General features: G+C 45.2%; 1 protein-coding gene across 1 annotated transcript in view; it reads left to right on the top strand.

Moving 5' to 3' along the window:
- The window catches only part of SPOCK1 (SPARC (osteonectin), cwcv and kazal like domains proteoglycan 1), a 298,517-nt gene extending 281,283 nt beyond the window's left edge, over positions 1–17,234 (top strand). The window contains exons 7-11 of the mRNA XM_054168279.1: positions 40–156; positions 7,007–7,228; positions 7,806–7,868; positions 13,663–13,800; positions 14,790–17,234. Coding sequence (XP_054024254.1) covers positions 40–156; positions 7,007–7,228; positions 7,806–7,868; positions 13,663–13,800; positions 14,790–14,980 — 731 coding nt within the window. The 3' untranslated portion in view covers positions 14,981–17,234. The remainder of the gene's footprint in view (positions 1–39; positions 157–7,006; positions 7,229–7,805; positions 7,869–13,662; positions 13,801–14,789) is intronic.
- The last annotated feature ends 817 nt before the right edge of the window (positions 17,235–18,051 follow it).

Raw genomic sequence — 18,051 nt, 5'->3', positions numbered from 1 at the left:
ATCCTCTTGACTCATTCTGGTGCTTTGTTCTGTTTCCAGCCTGCACAGACAAAGAACTGCGGAATCTCGCCTCGCGGCTAAAGGATTGGTTTGGGGCTCTTCATGAGGATGCCAATCGTGTCATCAAGCCAACGAGCTCGGAGACAGCACAAGGCAGTAAGGAAACACCTTTCCTCTGATACACTGACTGTGGTAGGCAGCTTCCCAGCCTGAGAGAGCACTGGGCTGAGCAGAGCTGCTGGTGCTGCATGTCAGGTCAAGCGGGTGCCAGCAAGCGTGCAGCTGCAGGGGAGACCTGATCCTACACAGGGCTGCACCTCTCCAAAGGAGCTGCAGTTCTGTACTCTCTGGCCCAAACTGCTCTAAAAACAGCAGTCAGAGTCAGAGAGACCTTTACAAGCTAATCAGGTTAGTGTCTGTGGTTGAAGGCCACTGAGGTCACATCTATACTAGTAAATAAAATGGCTCAGGGGCTTTTCTCAAGTCCTGAGGTTAGTTCATGTCTCTGGAGTTAACTTTGTGACCCTCCAAATCAGATTAGCTGCATCCAAATCACTTCTTGGGCATGGTGGTGTGCACTTACCCCCAAGATTATGAGCAAGCATTTTCTGACCCAGTGTCAGTGACAGGAGCCAAAAGCATAGGGGAAATGGACCCAGTGTTGGAAAAGGCTCCCTTTGCAATTTCTTGCTAACACCTTGTATAAGAAAAAGAGAGATAAAAACATCCATATTACAGCCACAGAGCTGGAACAGTTAATTAGTGTGGAAAGCTGGAATCTGTTGTGTCCCAGCTCTTTACCACCACCATCTTTGCTTCCTTTGATGCTTTTACTTTATTTAAGAAAGGAAGAAAACCAACAGTTTAGAGGACATGTACTCTCTGTGGATTAAGGCAACATGACTGATTTTGATGTCATTTACCCACCAGGGATGGGAAAAGATTCAGATAACAGCATCAAAAGAGGTCATGTTCATTGGAGAGCAGATGTGAATTTATTTTCTGTAAGGACTCATTAATCCTTTTAAACAGTGTGTCCCAAAACCCGTGGGCCCTAGGGCTGCAAAGTAGGATGCAGAAGCTTTATGGAGGTGTGTGACTCACCATCTCTCTCTTCACTGCCTGGTTCTCTGGTACAAGCTGTCTAAAGCCACCCCCACAGTGTAAAGGGTCTTGCCAACCGCTCGCTTTGGCAGCTCTTTCGACCCCAGGGCTCAGTTTCCCTGTTGATCGGGACTGGAGAGGCTAAAGGTGCAGTAGAGCAGACCCAGCCCAGATGGGTGTTTACTGTTGGTCTGTCTCTCCACTGCCACTCATCTTTTTTGTGTGACTTTTGAGCTTGCCTTTTCCTAAAGGAGCAGAATCTACCACAGGCCACAGTCCTCAGAGCTGTGGTCAAATGTCATTAATGCCAAGTAACTGTATCTTAAAACTGAGGTGAAACAAGCCATGTTCTGTCTGAAGGATCTTTGTCATGTGCCTCTCACTTTCCATAGGATTTACAACAATGCCAGTATGCTTAAAACCCTCTGTCCTACTTATTTCTTAAGTGGTACTCCAGGAAAGGGCATTACCAGACAGAGGAAGCTGAACCACAGTGCAAAAAGACAACTGGGTGTAGAGCTAATCATGGCGTGGAGATGTGAATTCATTTCACACCCCATGACAGGACATGCCAGAGACTTCAAACTTTTCCTGAATCCCTTTAGGCCCAGAAGTACAGGAAATCTCATTTTATCTGATTGCCCAAGGATGTTTCAGCTGCAGACGACCCGTGAGCCGCTCATGAAGACCTCAGCAAAGGCCAAAGACCAAATTAATTCCCAAAGCTGTTGGAGCTTTTTTTATTTTTGCTGAAGCGATTTCAGGGAGAAAAACACTCCTGGTAATTCTGCAGTGTTTGCTCTGATTCACAGAGGAGCTCTTATCTCTTTTCAGGTTAGTTTGATTCCTGGCAGCTTTTATATGAAAGGCTGCCTTGATGATCTTAAACACTTGATCTCTACCACATTCATTTTTAGTCTGTTGACTCGGCTTGGCACATTTTCTTACTTCCTTATGTCAGTGAAAAGGAAAGAGAGGAATTTTATGAGTCAAAGATGCCTAAATAGTTTCTGATTGCCATAAAACTTGGGCTTGTTATTCTTTATCAGAGTTTGCAGCGGTATTCATAAATTAACCTGTGTGCACCAAATCCTGCAGCTCCAGTTCTCTCCAGCGGCACTGGAAGGATGGAAGCGTTTGGCTTCCTCTAACTTCAGCTTCAAACATTTGTAAAAATGAGACAGATCTTAAACAGAGCTCAGCATTCAAAGCAAAGTTCACTTACCCAAGCTGAAGGAAAAAGGAATGTGTGTGAATCCTGGGAATCAGGACACAAGGCAGCTCTGGGAACACTCCCTGGTGTACACATCGCCCTTTTTTCATTGCTATGCCTGTAGATGTCTCTTTCTCCTTGAAAGGACAAAAACAAGAATATCTCTCTTTAGAATGGAATAGAATTAGCCAGGTTGGAAAAGACCTTCAAGATCATCGAGTCCAACCTATCATCCAACTCCATCTAATCATAGAATCAGTGTTGCCTTCCTCACCAGGCTGATCACTTCATTAAACTGAACTGGTTTGGCTATGCCTGTAGAGTCTTGAAAGGCATGAACATCCTCAGAGTAATCCATTCTAGGAGTGCCCCTGTGGCAGTAAAAGGAACATATGGTGGGACAGGATGACTACGACGCCTCGGACACATCAGCTGTCTGGAGAAGGTGTTCCAGCAGAGATTCCTCTATGCTACATTAAATTTTCAAGATGTTACTGTGAGTGTAAATAAGCTTTTTGAGTGTATTAAGTTCACCCCCAGGTGAGGAAATAAAAATAACTCTCTTGAAAGGGAAAGGATGAGGACGAGGCATTGTGTTTGAAATCCCAACCCTTCGTTCAGTGAGCTATCAGCAAAGCACTGCAGGCCAGGAACTTTGTCTTCTGCAGGCTTTGTACAATTGAAATCTCCTCAGCAAATAATATAAGCGACTCAGGGACATGCTTTGACATAAGGAAATAATAAAACTAATTAGACAGCGAGATCAGATTGAAATTGCTCCTGAGCCTGTTGATAATTCAGAACATTCCCATATTGTATCTAGACAGTGTCTTTGGCTAGACTGGGAGTTGTTTTTCTTTTACTAGAGATCTATGCAATATAAAGGATTTGATTTTATTTTTTCTGGGGAATGTTTGCTCTCCTCCTGCCTTTCTTTTAAATGATGGGGGAAAGCAGGTTAATTATTCCCCTGTTAATTTAATTGTAGTATGTGTCAATAAAATAAAACTGGCTCATGTAAGTCAGCTCTTGAAGGGGGAAAACAATTTCAGGAGCCAGAAGGTGTGTTTGTGTCTAATTAGGGTTTTCACTTAAAGACTTCTTAAAATTTAATCTCATTTTAATTCAGAGGAGGTGAAGTGTTGTACAGATCAATGGTGTATGAGACTTTCACATGTAGGTCACTGGTTTGGTTTCCTTCCAGAAATGTTAGGATGCTGAACAGCTGTCAGTCAGAATGAGGAACAGGATGGTCTCAATCCAGGTCCTTGTGAGCAGGTGTCCAAATGAGAGCAACCACCACCACAATTGGCATTAAGTGACGTCTGAGGAGAGGCTGAGGGAGCTGGGGTTGCTTAGCCTGGAGAAGAGGAGACTCAGGGGTGACCTTATTGCTCTCTACAACTACCTGAAGGGGGATTGTAGACAGGCAGAGGTTGGTCTCTTCTCCCAGGCAACCAGTACCAGAACAAGAGGACATAGTCTCAGGCTGTGCCAGGGGAGGTTTAGGCTAGAGGTTAGGAGGAAGTTTTACACAGAGAGATTGCCCATTGGAATGGGCTGCCCGGGGAGGTGGTGGAGTCACCATCACTGGAGGTGTTCAGGAGGAGACTTGACAGGGTGCTTGGTTGCATGGTTTAGTTGTTTAGGTGGGGTGGATGATAGGTTGGACTCGATGATCTTGAAGGTCTCTTCCAACCTGGTCTGGTCTATTCTATTCTATTCTATTCATGTTGGCAACCTCCACCAAGGAGCTGAGAGCAGGAGGTTATGGATCCTGCACCATTCTCTTGCTTCTCACCATAGGCACTGCAGCACGCAGGAAGTTGCAGATCTGTTGTTCCAGATCTGTGGGCTAGAAGTCCAGCCCCTTAACCAATCACTTACTTCATTACAGACTGACAGAGTGTGGTTTATGTCATCCAGCATATTGCATCATATTTGTAAGCAAATAGATTAAAAAAAGAAAAACTCCAAAAAGGAGGTCACTCAGTGTCCCTTGGCCTCACCAAGCTGATGGGAGCACAGTGACCTCTCAGTGAAGGTAAGTGAGCTCCAAGAACCATTTTCCATCAGCAAGTCAGAGCCCATCACTATAGTAGTTAAAGACCTTCAGACCACAGTCTAATAATGCAGCACTTAATTCAGCCTCTTAATCAACTTAATCTGGAACTCTGGTCACAGCAGTGAAAGCTCCCTTGTTTATAAGATATTACAATCAAAACCTCTTCAATTAATGTAATTAACTGTCTTTGGAAGTGACCTTTCAAGATTGTTATCTTGCATCCAAGCCCTAGTGGTGTGTCACAGAGAGCTCTGTATTTGCATCAGTCTCTATCTTGTGATCTGCTCAGACAGATCAGTGCTGTGGGCTCACTGCTGCGGTATCCCTGGGTGCATGTTGTACACAAAGATAAAGACTTCCCAGCAGGGAGGAAAACAAGACTCAGAAATAATCCAAAGACACTCTCAGGAGCAAGTTCATGCCTGGATCTCCTCCTCCCTGCATTCTTTCTTGCCTGTTAGGTGTTTAGAGAGCCACAGGGCTGAGCAACACTTTCCATACTCAACTGGTTGTACAAGAGACCTTGTAGTTACTCAACTTAGCAGCAGTAAAAGTCATAGCAGGGCATAAAGACCATCACCAGAGAGGGGTCTGAGGAGGAAAAGACCAGCCAATGGAACCCAGATGTTTTTAACTCTGGAAATTGTTAATCTGGGATAGCTGAAGCATGTACTGATCCCAGCTCCACCATGCAATTGAATGATCCACCCCTACCTGCTCAGCTACTTCTGAGCTGCCCCACATTGTAGGATCAGGCACAGCATACACACACACAAGACAGGACTTGGTGCACTGCTCCTCTGTGTTTTGCAAAGGCAGAGTCAAGGATTCTTAACTCCTTTCACTTAACAAGAGATTGCTCAGTGCCTAAATCCTGCTTGCCTTCTTCAGATGAATAAAATAATTGAAGTCAATAGTCCTAATTGCTGCAGCGAGGCGAGCAGGCTTCCTCTCTCCTTCTATTCACGTGGCCTTTTTCTTCTTCACTGTGCTCAAACTCGATTAGATAATGTTAGAGGAGATAACAGCACCAAAATGTGATGAAATGTTCAGCATGATTTCTCTCTCCCCTGCCTGAGCTGCTACTGCCTGTAGCCCTGAGGAAATGGCATTACCTTCTTCCTCTCTTAGAGGAACATGTATTATGAATGACATAAACCTTCCCATTAGTTAACCCTTCTGATTGTTCCTCCATGTCACTGACAACTTTCAGCTGCAGTTGCATACATAAAGCATAGCTTGCAGCACAAAGGACAGACTCAGACTTAAACCAGCAGGTAGGCTGCAGAGCTTGGCCAAACTTGTCAATGTGATTCCAGCAACACCTTTGGTTTCACCTTGATGAAGCAGCATCCCGAAATGGGGCTCAACGTGTCCAGCCAATAAGGCAAAGCTTGACCTCTTTCAGTGGAAGCTGCAGCAAGAGGAAAGAGCCTGTTGGGCTTTTCCATGTGGCCCCTAGCAGAATGAATCATGCACAGGCAGGGTATCACCCACAGCTGAAACAGCAGAGAGTGTCCAGGGTGCCATGGCTCCGGTGCCCTCTGTGCCTGTAGATCCCCAGCCAAGAAGTGCATCCTTCCAAGTCCTGCTTGAACCAATATTCTTGTGATCAGCTTTGCTAGCTCTGCATTACCAGTTTGCTTTCTTACATCATAGATAACTTGGAAATCAGTCCATGTTTGTACCAAGCATGGAAAAATGCAGCAATGGGATGGATTTATGATGCCCTGGCTTGTTTGTCAGAGAAGGTGAGGCCACTGTTTTTGTGGAGGCTGCAGAATCCTGGAACGTGCATCCCATGTACAGTGTGGGCATCTGTATGCATCACTTGGCCTTTCTGTGGTAAACACTGCTGCTGCTGCAGACTTTTAAGGATCTGGGCTATTAAAATGAGTGATAATGATGGTTTCCAGAGTACTGGAAGAGCAGAATCCTGCATTGCTGTGCAGTCCTGGAGGCCTCAAGAAGAAATAGTGCTGGTATGCAATATGAGAGCATGGGCAGCTCTGGAGCTCCCAGCTGAAGCAGTGCCAGCCTTCAGAGGGGTGAAGGCAAGAGACTCTTCATCCCTTCTCTGCCCCTGCCTCCTCCAGACAGCTCGAGATCCAGATCAAAGCATTTTGTTGTCTACCACAGGAGGCAGGGCTTTGAAGAGTGAAAAGCTGGGATGAGAGGTGGAAGGAAAGAATTTGAATAGAGAACTAGGAATGGGTCTGGAAAACAGGATTTAAGTTTCATTCAGACTCAGTCTAGTTTGAAAATACAGTGGCTGCAGCCTTTTCTCATCACATTTCAGTTTGTTGCAGCTAGGCCAACCCATTTAGACTGAGAACAGGAAAAAAGAGAGAAATTTTTGTCGGAGGAAATAACTCTTGAGTTACAGCACTCAGCTAAGAATCTCAACCCTCCTCACCTCACAGCTCCTGCAGGGTGTGAGCAGTGCTCTAGTCTGTAGCAGTGCTTGGGAGTTGAGCTTTATACAATCAGTTAGAAGTTTGTTCTGGGCAGGTCAGGTTAATGTTCAGAGTCAGGCCAAAAAAGTGAGCGAGGCTGCAGCTAGTGATTCCTGTGCAGCGAGAGTGCTGGGGTTCACCTGTGGCTGTTTGCCTGTCTCCTTACAGGATTTGACACCAGCATACTACCAATCTGCAAGGATTCCTTGGGCTGGATGTTCAACAAGCTTGACATGAACTACGACCTGCTGCTGGACCCCTCGGAGATCAGTGCCATCTACCTGGATAAGTACGAGCCGTGCGTCAAGCCCCTCTTCAACTCCTGCGACTCCTTCAAAGACGGAAAGCTTTCCAACAACGAGTGGTGCTACTGCTTCCAGAAGCCAGGAGGTGAGCTCTGCTCTTTACAGCACAGAGAGGAGCTGTGCTTCAGGTCTGATTGACCTGCTTGTAGAGATAGTTTGGTAACTGGCAGCTCTTATCTGCCACATCGGTGTGCAAGGGCATTGAGTGGCGATGTTTAATGCCACAGATGGACTATGTTAGCATCCCTCAATCATTAAAACAAGCAAAGTAGTAAGTGGCAGTGCACTAGGAATAAGCTCTATTGCTGATAGAAAGCTCAAGAAGTTCCTATTTTGCTAATGCAGAAATTAGTCAATTAGAAAATCATAAATCCAGGAGCTGGCATTATGTCAGCGTGGTGAAAAGAGAGGGAAAACAGTTTAACAATGCAAAGGGCTCCCAAGCACTGTTCTCAGCTACACTGTGGTGCTTGTTTTGTGGTGGTGTTTTTTTAATTAGTGGAGCTAATGACATAAATTTGTTTTGCAGTACAGTACCAGCATATGGGCTTCTTTCATTCCCAGGTGTAGAGCAGTCTACATTTCATGTCAGCAGTGAAGCCAGTCATTACAGAGCCTGTCCCGCACCATCTGGAAACTGATTCTCTTACATTATATTTTAGGTCTTCCTTGCCAGAATGAAATGAATAGAATTCAAAAGCTAAGTAGAGGGAAGAGTCTGTTGGGTAAGTTCGATTACTTGCTATTCATTTACTCAACTAATTAAAGCTTCTGTGATTATTGTAACTTTATATGCAGTAATGGTTTTTCAATTAGAGACTAATGTTTTGAGTCGGGAACGTGCACGGCGGAGCGCAGACCTGACACTAGGAAATTAAACAAATAATGAGACACCAGCACACAGAACAGGTGGCAGCGTGGCAGCACGTTCAGAACTCATTTACAGCTCTCCTGAAATGCAAAGCCTTCTCTGCACAGAGCTTAATGCTGCCTCCGTCACCTCGGAGGTCCGAGTGAGTACAAATGCTGCTCAGCTCTCAAGCCTCCCGTGTTTGAAGGGTGACTGAAGGAGCCATGTAGCCAATGGGTTCATCTTTTTCCAGCTATGGTGCAATTCATGCAGTCCTCGGGCTTCAGTTTTGCCTTACCACCCTTAAAAAGGTTTCAGTGTGTCCATGTACATGAAATCAGGAGTCCATATAACCTCCTTTTGGACTGCCCTGCAGGAGCATGCTCCGTGCTGTAAGCTGTGATAAGGCCTGCCCCTCTCTATTGACTGTTGGGAGCCTAAATTAATTCATACCTTGCATTGCTCTGATGGATATCTAAAACTAGGTGAAATGAATCCCCATATGGCATTTTCCCATTTCATTGCTAACAATCAAGTTGTTGAACTAAGTACAAGTAAGGTAGCTAGCTCCATACCCTAAAATCACTCAGTGTGACCTAGCCCTGTGTTTGTGGGCTGGTATCTTGTTCAAAGTTCTGTCCTAGTGCCTTTGTACCCCTACAGGCAAAGCACACCAGTACAGATTGAGGTCTCTGCTTACAGAAAGCACTGTATTTCACCCTTGAAAAACCTTCCTTAGCTCAGGCCCAGGCTGTCAGGCTCATCATTGATAACCCATGTCATGTTCTTACAGCATCAAGAGCTGCAGTGCTGCTCACATCAGTCTGCTGCTCAGGCTGCTCTCAGATCTTAGTCTGATGTTTCTAGATAGCCACTAGGAGAGCCTGCAAACAGAGCAATGCTCATCTTTGCCAAAGCCTGCCTTTCATGTACAATGCCAGCCTGGAGTAGGCATTAGGAAAACTGTCTTCCCTGAAAGGGTTATCAAGCTCTGGAACAATCTGCTCAGGGAAGTAGTGGAGTTCCCATCCCTGGAGGGATTTGAAAGATGTGTAGATGTAGTACTGAGGGATGTGGTTTAGTGGTGGCCTGGCAGTGCTGGGTCAACAGTTGGACTTGATGATCTTAAATGTCTTTTCCAAGCTAAGTGATTCTATCATTCTATGGATCCATTGGTTTACAACAAAAACAAACATTCCCAAGGGCCACAGGGACTCTGGTTTAGTTCCATCATCCTTTCAGGGAAAGTTCAGATAAAGATTAAGACGTTTCAGAGTTGGAGCCCCTGCTGTTGCTAGCTGTGGGAGCGACGGGAGGATTGATCACTCAGCTGGATGTGTGCTCCATTCAGTGAATATTTTACATCTGTGTTCCAATACATTTTGTGGCAGAGGAAGTCACAGTGTTCTCTGTCTCGTGGGCATCGTGCTTTTCACAGCCACCTAAAAGAATAAGCAGCTCAGTTCCTAATAGTTAGCTTTGGTTTATGCTTTGCTGTTGTTTGCTATATGCAGTAAATGTCATCCAGGCTGAAACATCAATGGTGTGCTACAGCGTGCAGGGAAAACTGATGGCTCTGTGGCAGGCAGTACAACGTGCAGCACATGTCACTGGGATCTGATCACAATAGCAGGAGTGAAATGACACAGCAGAGGCAGTGAGAGCAGTCCCTTGCCACAAATAACTTCTAGTCAACAGCATTTAAAAAAAACAAGGGGGTGAAAGTGGTAGGCTCAGCAAACCAAGAAGTGCCAGGCCTGGGTTGTTCCACCAGCTAGAAGATTACAATGCAGACAGAATCACAGAATCAGCAAGGTTGGAAAAGACCTCAGAGATCATCAAGTCCGACCTGCTACCTAATACCTAACACCTCCTGACAACTAAGCCAAGTGCCACATCCAAGCCTTTCTTGAGCACCTCCAGGGACAGTGACTCCACCACCTCCCTGGGCAGCACATCCCAATGGCCAGTTACTCTTACTGGGAAGAACTTTCTCCTCACCTCCAGCCTAAACTTCCCCTGGCACAGCTTGAGATTGTGTCCTCTTGTTCTGGTGCTGGTTGCCTGGGAGAAGAGACCAACAACCCCTCAGCTACAACCTCCTTTCATGTAGTTGTAGAGAGCAGTGAGGTCTCCCCTGAGCCTCCTCTTCTGCAGGCTAAGCAACCCCAGCTCCCTCAGTCTCTCCTGACAGGGCTGTGCTCCAGACCTCTCCCCAGCCTCACTGCCCTTCTCTGGACACGTTCAAGTATCTCAACTCTTTACTTCATCTGTCTTGAAAATCTGCCTGCATAATGGCACCTGCCTGTGAGTTTTTACTCTGATCTCCTAGGTGTTTATACAGCAGCACACTTTGTCTTTTCACTGAAATCATGCAAATGCAAACCAAACCATACACGTGACCGACATCCACTTGTAGCAACAATGCAGATTGAAGAGAGATACCAACATTTTCAGAGGAAATTAATTATTCCCTTTCCTCCTCTGTCCCTGACATAGAGAGCACAGCATTTACAAACTGGGCATTATGCATGAGGAAGATTTCTGTTAACTTATCTCCATTGATAAAAAATGATGACTTTTGATATTTGGTTCTCTCTCTATGTGTTTCTTTTCTCCCAAACACACAAACAGTTGCAACAAAGTGCTTCAAAGCCATTTGCCATTAGATATGTTGAATTTGGAGGCTTTCAAATAAGAGCCAGGCATCCCAGGGGACTGAATTAAAAAGTAAACAGCACTATTCATCTTTTCCTACCAGATTTATCTAGAGTACAATTAACTGCAGAGAGTGTACTTTTAGAGCATACAACTGTGCAGCCTGATAATGCTTCTCCCACATCACTAAGGTAATAAATTTCTGCTCCCATCACTATTTTCTCCTGTATCAGCCTGGTGAATTCAGCTAATATAATAGCTAATGTAAGGAGCTGTGTGCTGGCTAGCACTTAATTCTCTCAGGCTTTTACCTGTCTCCTTCACTATCTTTAGCATATAATTATTCTCCCCATGTCCTCTGAGGAAGGGGAGTGTTATATAGATAAGGAAATGATGCACACATGAAAAAAAAAGAGCTATGTCTGGATCTGTAAAAAGGATGTAGATGCAACAGTGCTGTTCAAGTTTGCATGGAATAATTAAATACTCCATGAGACAAAGAGAGATGGGGGAAGCAGGATTCACTAGCCTGAGACAGTTCAGAGGGGAGTGACTAACATTTTGTGGTGCTTAGTAGCAAAGCTGGTCCCCCAGCAGTCCTCTCCACACCATGCAAGAACCTCTGGAGAGGAAAACTTCTTTCTCCTTCCAAAGCCTGCAGATGTTCCCTGATGCCCAACCAAAATGATGAGGTGAAACCTTCCCACTAAGCAGGCTGCCCAGAACAGCAGAGCATGTAGCCAGGGCTTATTCCCAGTGAACACAGGGGCTGACTTGTGTAGGGTTTGCAGGACAAATCATCATGCCAGTGACTTCTCCCAGTCCTCACCAGATTGTCACCTGCACCTGACACTTGGGAGAGGACATGCTGGAATCTTCCCTCTGCTGGTTGGCAGATCCTGTGGCATTAGTATGTGTAGCTAAATATTTCCAGTTCCAGTGCTACAGACAAATTGGCACAAATTTCCCATGCAGAAGGAGAAGTACCTTCTAGTCTTCACTGTGACCCAGGGTGTGAATCCTTTCCACACACAGTTATGTTGGCAGCCAGCCTGGGCTATGGTTTATTTTTAAATCTATGGCTTTTGCAGACACTGTGCAGCATTTTAATACCTTACAAGAAACAGTGAAACTATGCAAAAAGGCATGTCTCAAAGAAGGGAAAGGAAAAGAGAAAGCCTGAGGCGGTTCAAAACACAGAGGGCATTCTCTGCTTACCCTGTAATGCGACCGAGGTTCCTCCCTTGATTCTTCCCAGGAGCCAGGTGCTCATCTGACATAACAGGAGCTGTAGTGACACAGGTACAGCTATGCTGGATTACACCAGCTCACAATCAGCACCCTGGGTGCTTTTCCCAAGGTTGTGTATAGCCTGAGAAACACCTGGAGTGCTTTACAGAGAGAGCATGCACGTGACAGAAACCTTTCTCAATCAATATTGGGATAAAGGATTGAAGAGTGAGCATTAATCGACAACAACCTGCAAAGGCAAATGCATATAGAATTATAGAATCACATCCATGGTTATTGGAAACATTCCTTTAGCAAATAGTGAAAATGAGTCTTTGGTAGTCATCAGTGTGCTTACATTTGGAGGTGAACAGAATGGTGATAGCTGGAAGCACCTCTCCTATAAGGTCATGCTTTGAAGGTTTTTAAATACTCTCACCAATGGCCTTGGAGTGGTCTCCAAAACTGATCTGAACAAGATCTGCAGTGTGCTGAGTTGCAAGGGTTCACCTTCTGTAGGCCTGTGTGTGTGAGTTGGACTGACTGCCTCTTCTGTGTATGTCTTTTACACAGGAAATGTCTTGATGTATGGGCAGCACCTTCTCATTCATTTTTTCTGAGAGAGACGTGGTGGTAATAGCCCCTTTGACACACGAACTGTCTGAAGAGATGCTGCACACCTGAAACTAGCTGAGAAGCTTACTGCATGGCCAGTAAATCACTGGTGTCTTTGACAAAGGAGAAAAGTACTTTCTCAAAAATCATTTGAGACAAGAAATTTGGGAGCAAAGTTGGGTGTCTGCAGCGCTTCAAATTGAAGCAACTGGCAAAGAAGGGAAGATGACTCTAGTGACCTCCCCTGGGAATAAAGCTAACTTACCTGAGACATTTGCTGTATCTTCTGAAAATGGTGGGAACCATAAAAAAGGTTTCTCCTGAGACCTTCCTTGTCTGCAGGAGCCAGAATGAACCATGCTCTACAAGGGTGAGCAGTATATGGCTTTATTGTCAGACAAATCTTGGGCTTCAAATCCCAAGACTGACTGAAAAATTTCTTTCCTGAAGGGGTGGTCAGGCATGGGAACAGGCTGCCCAGGGAGGTGGTGGAGTCACCACCCCTGGAGGTGTTCAGAAAACCTGTAGACATCACACCTGAGGATATGGTTTAGTGGCCGTGGTGGTATTAGGCTGACTGTTGGACTCAGTGATTATAGAAGTCTTCCAGCTAAAACAATTCTATGATTCAATGACTTCAGATTCTCTTGTCCTCTCTCTAAAGCTTCTGCATTACTTCTTTTATACACAAGAACTCTCAGTAAGTTGTGCTTGAGATGAGCATGATCAGCAAGCAGATGGCAGATACCTTCCAGGGATAATTACAGTGTTGTGGAAAGACTTGTATGATAAACACTGAAGGAGTGCAAATGGAAGGGGAATGCAGAATTAATGAAGTTGGGGTAATAATCCAGTTGGGAAGAGAGGTTTGAAGGCAGGAGTTAAATCTGAAAAGGGCTCTGTGGGAATATTAATCATGCAGAGACAGGCTGAAGCTCTCTCCAGTAGCGTTTGCCATCACTCTCCATGTGCTGTATGTACATTCCCCAGTGACCAGGGTGGCTGGAAACACTTCATCATGCAGAATTTCTGCTCCCTTTTAGGCATCAAATAATCACCTACATTTTCTTGCCAATGTTGTAAAGGTCTTGCTGTGAAGAAGGGCCAAGTTTCTAGCCCTCTGTGTAGCTGCTTGTGTTACTGATTATTCCTTATATTTTATTCAGGTGCTTTCATCCCCCGGTGCAATGAAGAAGGTTATTACAAAGCCACTCAGTGCCATGGCAGCACGGGGCAGTGCTGGTGTGTGGATAAGTATGGCAATGAGATAGCTGGCTCCAGAAAGCAAGGGACAGTTAGCTGTGGTGAGTAATGATGTCTTTTCCTCCAACAGCAAGGGAATTAGCACTGTGGTAAGCCCTGCCACTGCTGCACGATGGAGCATGATAACAAGAGTGGCAAGAGGGAGACATGACTACCAGTGTTCAAAGTGCTCTACTAGCTTCCTAGGCAGACTACAAATGGGGTCCTTACTGGTCTTATGGACTGGGAGCCTACAGCAGAAGTTAATAGGTAGTAACTACTGATAAGAAGACATTTTTGCTACTAGCCTGGAAAATTGGTATCAAAATGAAGGCTATGGGATTGCATGGTTATTAAACACATACTCTGGAAGGCACTTTTGCTGGGACTTTGTGGATAATGTCTTCCCAGACAAAGGAAGGCCTAAATGTGTACAAAGTTATAAATTACCAACCAAGCCAAATGAAACTGCTGACAGGACAACCTGGTGTAGACACCTGAAATCCCCAATTAGTGCTTTTACCTAAGCAAGCAAAATTGCAGCCCTGTTCCAGTGCTGCAGTGATGACAGGGGATGCAGCTTTCTTCTTCAAATAGAAAAGGACAATAGAGACCTAGAAGGTCTGAGGTGCCCAGAATCATGTCACAGATGCTCAATAGCTACATTTGCTGTGCCTGGTTTGTACACTCAAATAAAATCAGTGTTTGTGGCATATCCTTAGCCTGGTTTACAGAGCTGTGATGGGATGAAATTGCTTACAAACAAGGAATGATTTTCAGGCCTGCATGCATGTGAGCTGAGACTCTCCAGCTGTGTCTCTAGGGAGAGGGAGGATGCTCTTTATGCAAGTACTTTTTTCAGAGTAATCCAGTAGATGTTTATCCCACTTCAAGATGAAATTTGAAATGTAGAGGTGGTTTCACGAGTAGCTGAACCAATTGATTTATAAAGTAACATTGCAGGTGGCAGTGGCTTGGATGAGCAGGGTGGTGATGAGCAAGGGGTTCGGTGTCATGGGAGGGAATGACCTTTCCTGCTCACCTGTTTCAGAAGAAGAGCAAGAAACCTCAGGGGATTTTGGCAGTGGTGGATCTGTTGTGTTGTTGGATGACTTGGAAGACGAACCTGAAACAGCAAAAAGAGATGAAGAAGGGAAGCTGAAGGTTCATGTAAGAGCAGCTAATGAAGATGATGAAGATGAAGATGATGATAAGGATGATGAAATTGGTTATATATGGTAGTGCCCATAAGAATGAGGACTCATGTTTTGCACAATGTTGCAAGTCACATCATATCTCTGCAATTGTATCTGAGAGTACCTGGCACAAATATTCCCTCTCTACTGAGTTTAATTTTGTATAGTCTATTTCATTTGGAAGAGAACTTTTTTTTTCCAGCAAGGACTGTTTGGAATACAGCTTTTGTTCTGTTGGCTTGGGGGATTTGCTTTCTATCCACAGGGGCAATGAGTTTTGTTTCCAAAGCATTTCATGTCTCAATCCTCACTCGCACAGCTCATGAAATAGATCCTGTGAAAGAAGAATCACAGAAGGGGCTCAAGATACCAACACAAGGCTTAGAAGCCCTTCTCGTGCTAGAGAATGTGTGTCATAAATTGTTACCTGCATCATATCAGAAACAGTTCTTTTTCTTTCATGAAGAAGGAAAAGTAGGTGCCTCATTTTCTAGTCCATATTTATTATGTTCCACTTAAGTCTCTTTGGATAGTGACTTCTGGCTGCCCAGCACCAGGGCTTTAATCCAGAAAGAAACCCACTGGTGGGATTTTCTCTTCCTTACATTCTCTGAGTCCTACAGGCTTACTCCAGCCTACTCTGAAGGCAAAGCTCCCACCAGAGCATGGATCAGCTGACTGACACTCTTTGATTGAGGAACATGGCCTTGATCTTAAGAGATGCTCAGACCCTGCAGCTATGGTGGACCCTACAGGCAGGGAACAGAGTCCATCTGCCTTTTAAAGTGTTTAAGGAAAGAGTGGTTTATGAATTTGTAGCATCAAAACCATCTCCACAGCTGCTCCTCAGCTGCTGTCTGAACTCATTGACACTGCATTAACATCATGCCAACAGCCTCTGCTTCCTGCTCACACACTATGGATCTGCCTGGTCTTCATGTACTCTCAGCAATCCCTCATTCCAAGGTTAGAAAGCTGTCAAAGACACCAGACATCAAAAGTAATAAGCTGCCATTTCTTTAATTTAAACAGTTGATACTTATTTGGCCTGGTGGAACAGAAAAGGCAGCTTTGGGTGGTCATGCTTCAGAAGCCAAACCCCTTGGCTCAGCGTGACAAGCTCATAATACCCACCCAGGAATTACAATGCAATCTGTGCCACCCTCAGCATCTCCCCTCTGTTCACAGCTCTTCGCTTGTGTCACAGCATGTTGACATCCACTTGTTTGCTGTCTCCTTTCCCACTGCAGCTCTCTGATGCAGTAATGTACTGTGTGACCTTTCATTATTTTTTGCTGCTCTCAGAAACAGTAAAAGGCACCTTAGCCCCCTTACCTCTTGCATTAGGATGTAGGTACAAGGATTTTAGCAGTGCCTGGGAGTTAATCTGTGGACTGAAAAATGTGCTTATTACAGAGAAAACTAATTAGATTTGTGGGTTTATTTCCTGTGAGCTGGCATTTGGTATAGAGGTGAGGAGAGTATGGTGTCAAAACATGTCTAGCTTCATATGCTTGAAAGCAGAAACACACCACTCTGGTTGGCAGAAGTCAGTATTTTTAGGGACACTAGTCTAAGAGCTGTGGTCCTCAGCCCACTCCAAAGTAAGTCAACTGCAGGTCTTTTCAGCCCTTTTCCCCCACAATGAAGGACCTCTGCTTCCAGATATGATCAGAAGATCAGTAGAGAAGAGGAACACCTTTCACACACTGTGTTGCAGGGGCTCAGTTCTTTCCTCCTTTTTATTTCCTATTTATCTGAATGGGCTGAGAACAAAGAGCAAGCCTGCTGGTATTAATGCAGCAGGATGTGTAAAATCATGAGAAATTTGTGTTGTTTCGTGTCCCCTCATCCTCCCCACACTCTGCCATCACAGTCATTTGCAAAAGACCTGAGAACCAACCTGCTTCTCAACCCTTTGAGTTTCCTGGAGCTTTTGAGAATTTATTTCTAAGTCATTGTCCATGAGCTGCACAGCTCTCGCTTGCTCTCTTTCTCTCTCTCACACACACACATTTTGCCTACTTACCTTTCATGGGAAATGTTGCTGACTTGCCAGAGGAACAGCTACCAGCAGCATTTCTCTTTCCCTGAGTAGTATGAGTTCCTGAGAAGCAGTTGGACACCATCAGTAGCCTGCATCTCAGGCATTGTGACTGGTTTCCTTCTGGAAGTTCATTAATTAAACCCCTAGTCTCTGGTTCTAGCTCTGCTGTCCTGTGTGGGACCTGCCTAGGGCACAGAGTTCACTCTGGCATTAACCTGAGCTCCACAATCAGGAGAGTTATGCTTCTCCTCCTGACTGGCCTCATTCTCCACTACAAATAAATTTTTCTGTAGTCCTGTGTCCCTCTGCAGAGGCTTTTCCTGGACCTCTGACTCACTTCAAAGGCCACACAGTGAATCCTGCACAGCACCTCACCAGGGTAAAGCCTACCTGATCAAGCCCTTGGGTCCAAGGTTGCAGCTCTTCTGTGTCATGTGCAGACAGGGAAGCTGGTGGAATAAAAGCTGTTAAATAAGCCTTTAGAAGTGACTGTGGCCATCCTTCAGTTTACCACCATCCATTTCTCAACACCTGATCCTCTCCAAGCTCTGATATCTCACATACCACTAGTCCAAACCAGAGCGTTTATAACTTTCTCTATAAAACAATTTCTATCTCTCAGGCTCACCAACTAACTCACACATGCTGTGGGTCCCAGTCAAACAGCTCTGGGTCCAGCAGAGCCAGCCAAGAGGTCAGATGCCTTGGCTGGTTTGACTGACCTCACATATTTGAAGCCCACTGGCCTGGATTCAGGAGGCCACCACCCCACCCCCTCCAAGCAATCAATCAGTCACCTGCTTTGGTTGTGCTCTTCTGACTCAGGACCAGCAATTGAAAGGGGTGAAAAAAAAAACACAAAACCCTCTTTTACCAACTAGCTGAGTTGCACCTGGCTACAAGAGAATTAGTTTAAAGCAAGTGAGTGGGGTTGACCCCCAGGATGTCACAGCCTGGGCAGCAGTGGGGCAGGCAGGCTGGCATGCTGCAAGGGCGGCTCAGATTATTGATGGTTGCCTCAGGAGCAAGTTCCCAAACACCACAAAGCCCTTTTGTGATCCACTGGCATC

Source organism: Dryobates pubescens, chromosome 16 (assembly GCF_014839835.1).
Source record: "Dryobates pubescens isolate bDryPub1 chromosome 16, bDryPub1.pri, whole genome shotgun sequence".
In the NCBI taxonomy this organism is placed as follows: Eukaryota; Metazoa; Chordata; class Aves; order Piciformes; family Picidae; genus Dryobates; species Dryobates pubescens.
The sequence above is the reverse complement of the archived record's forward strand: the minus strand, read 5'-3'. Positions and strand labels throughout refer to the sequence as shown.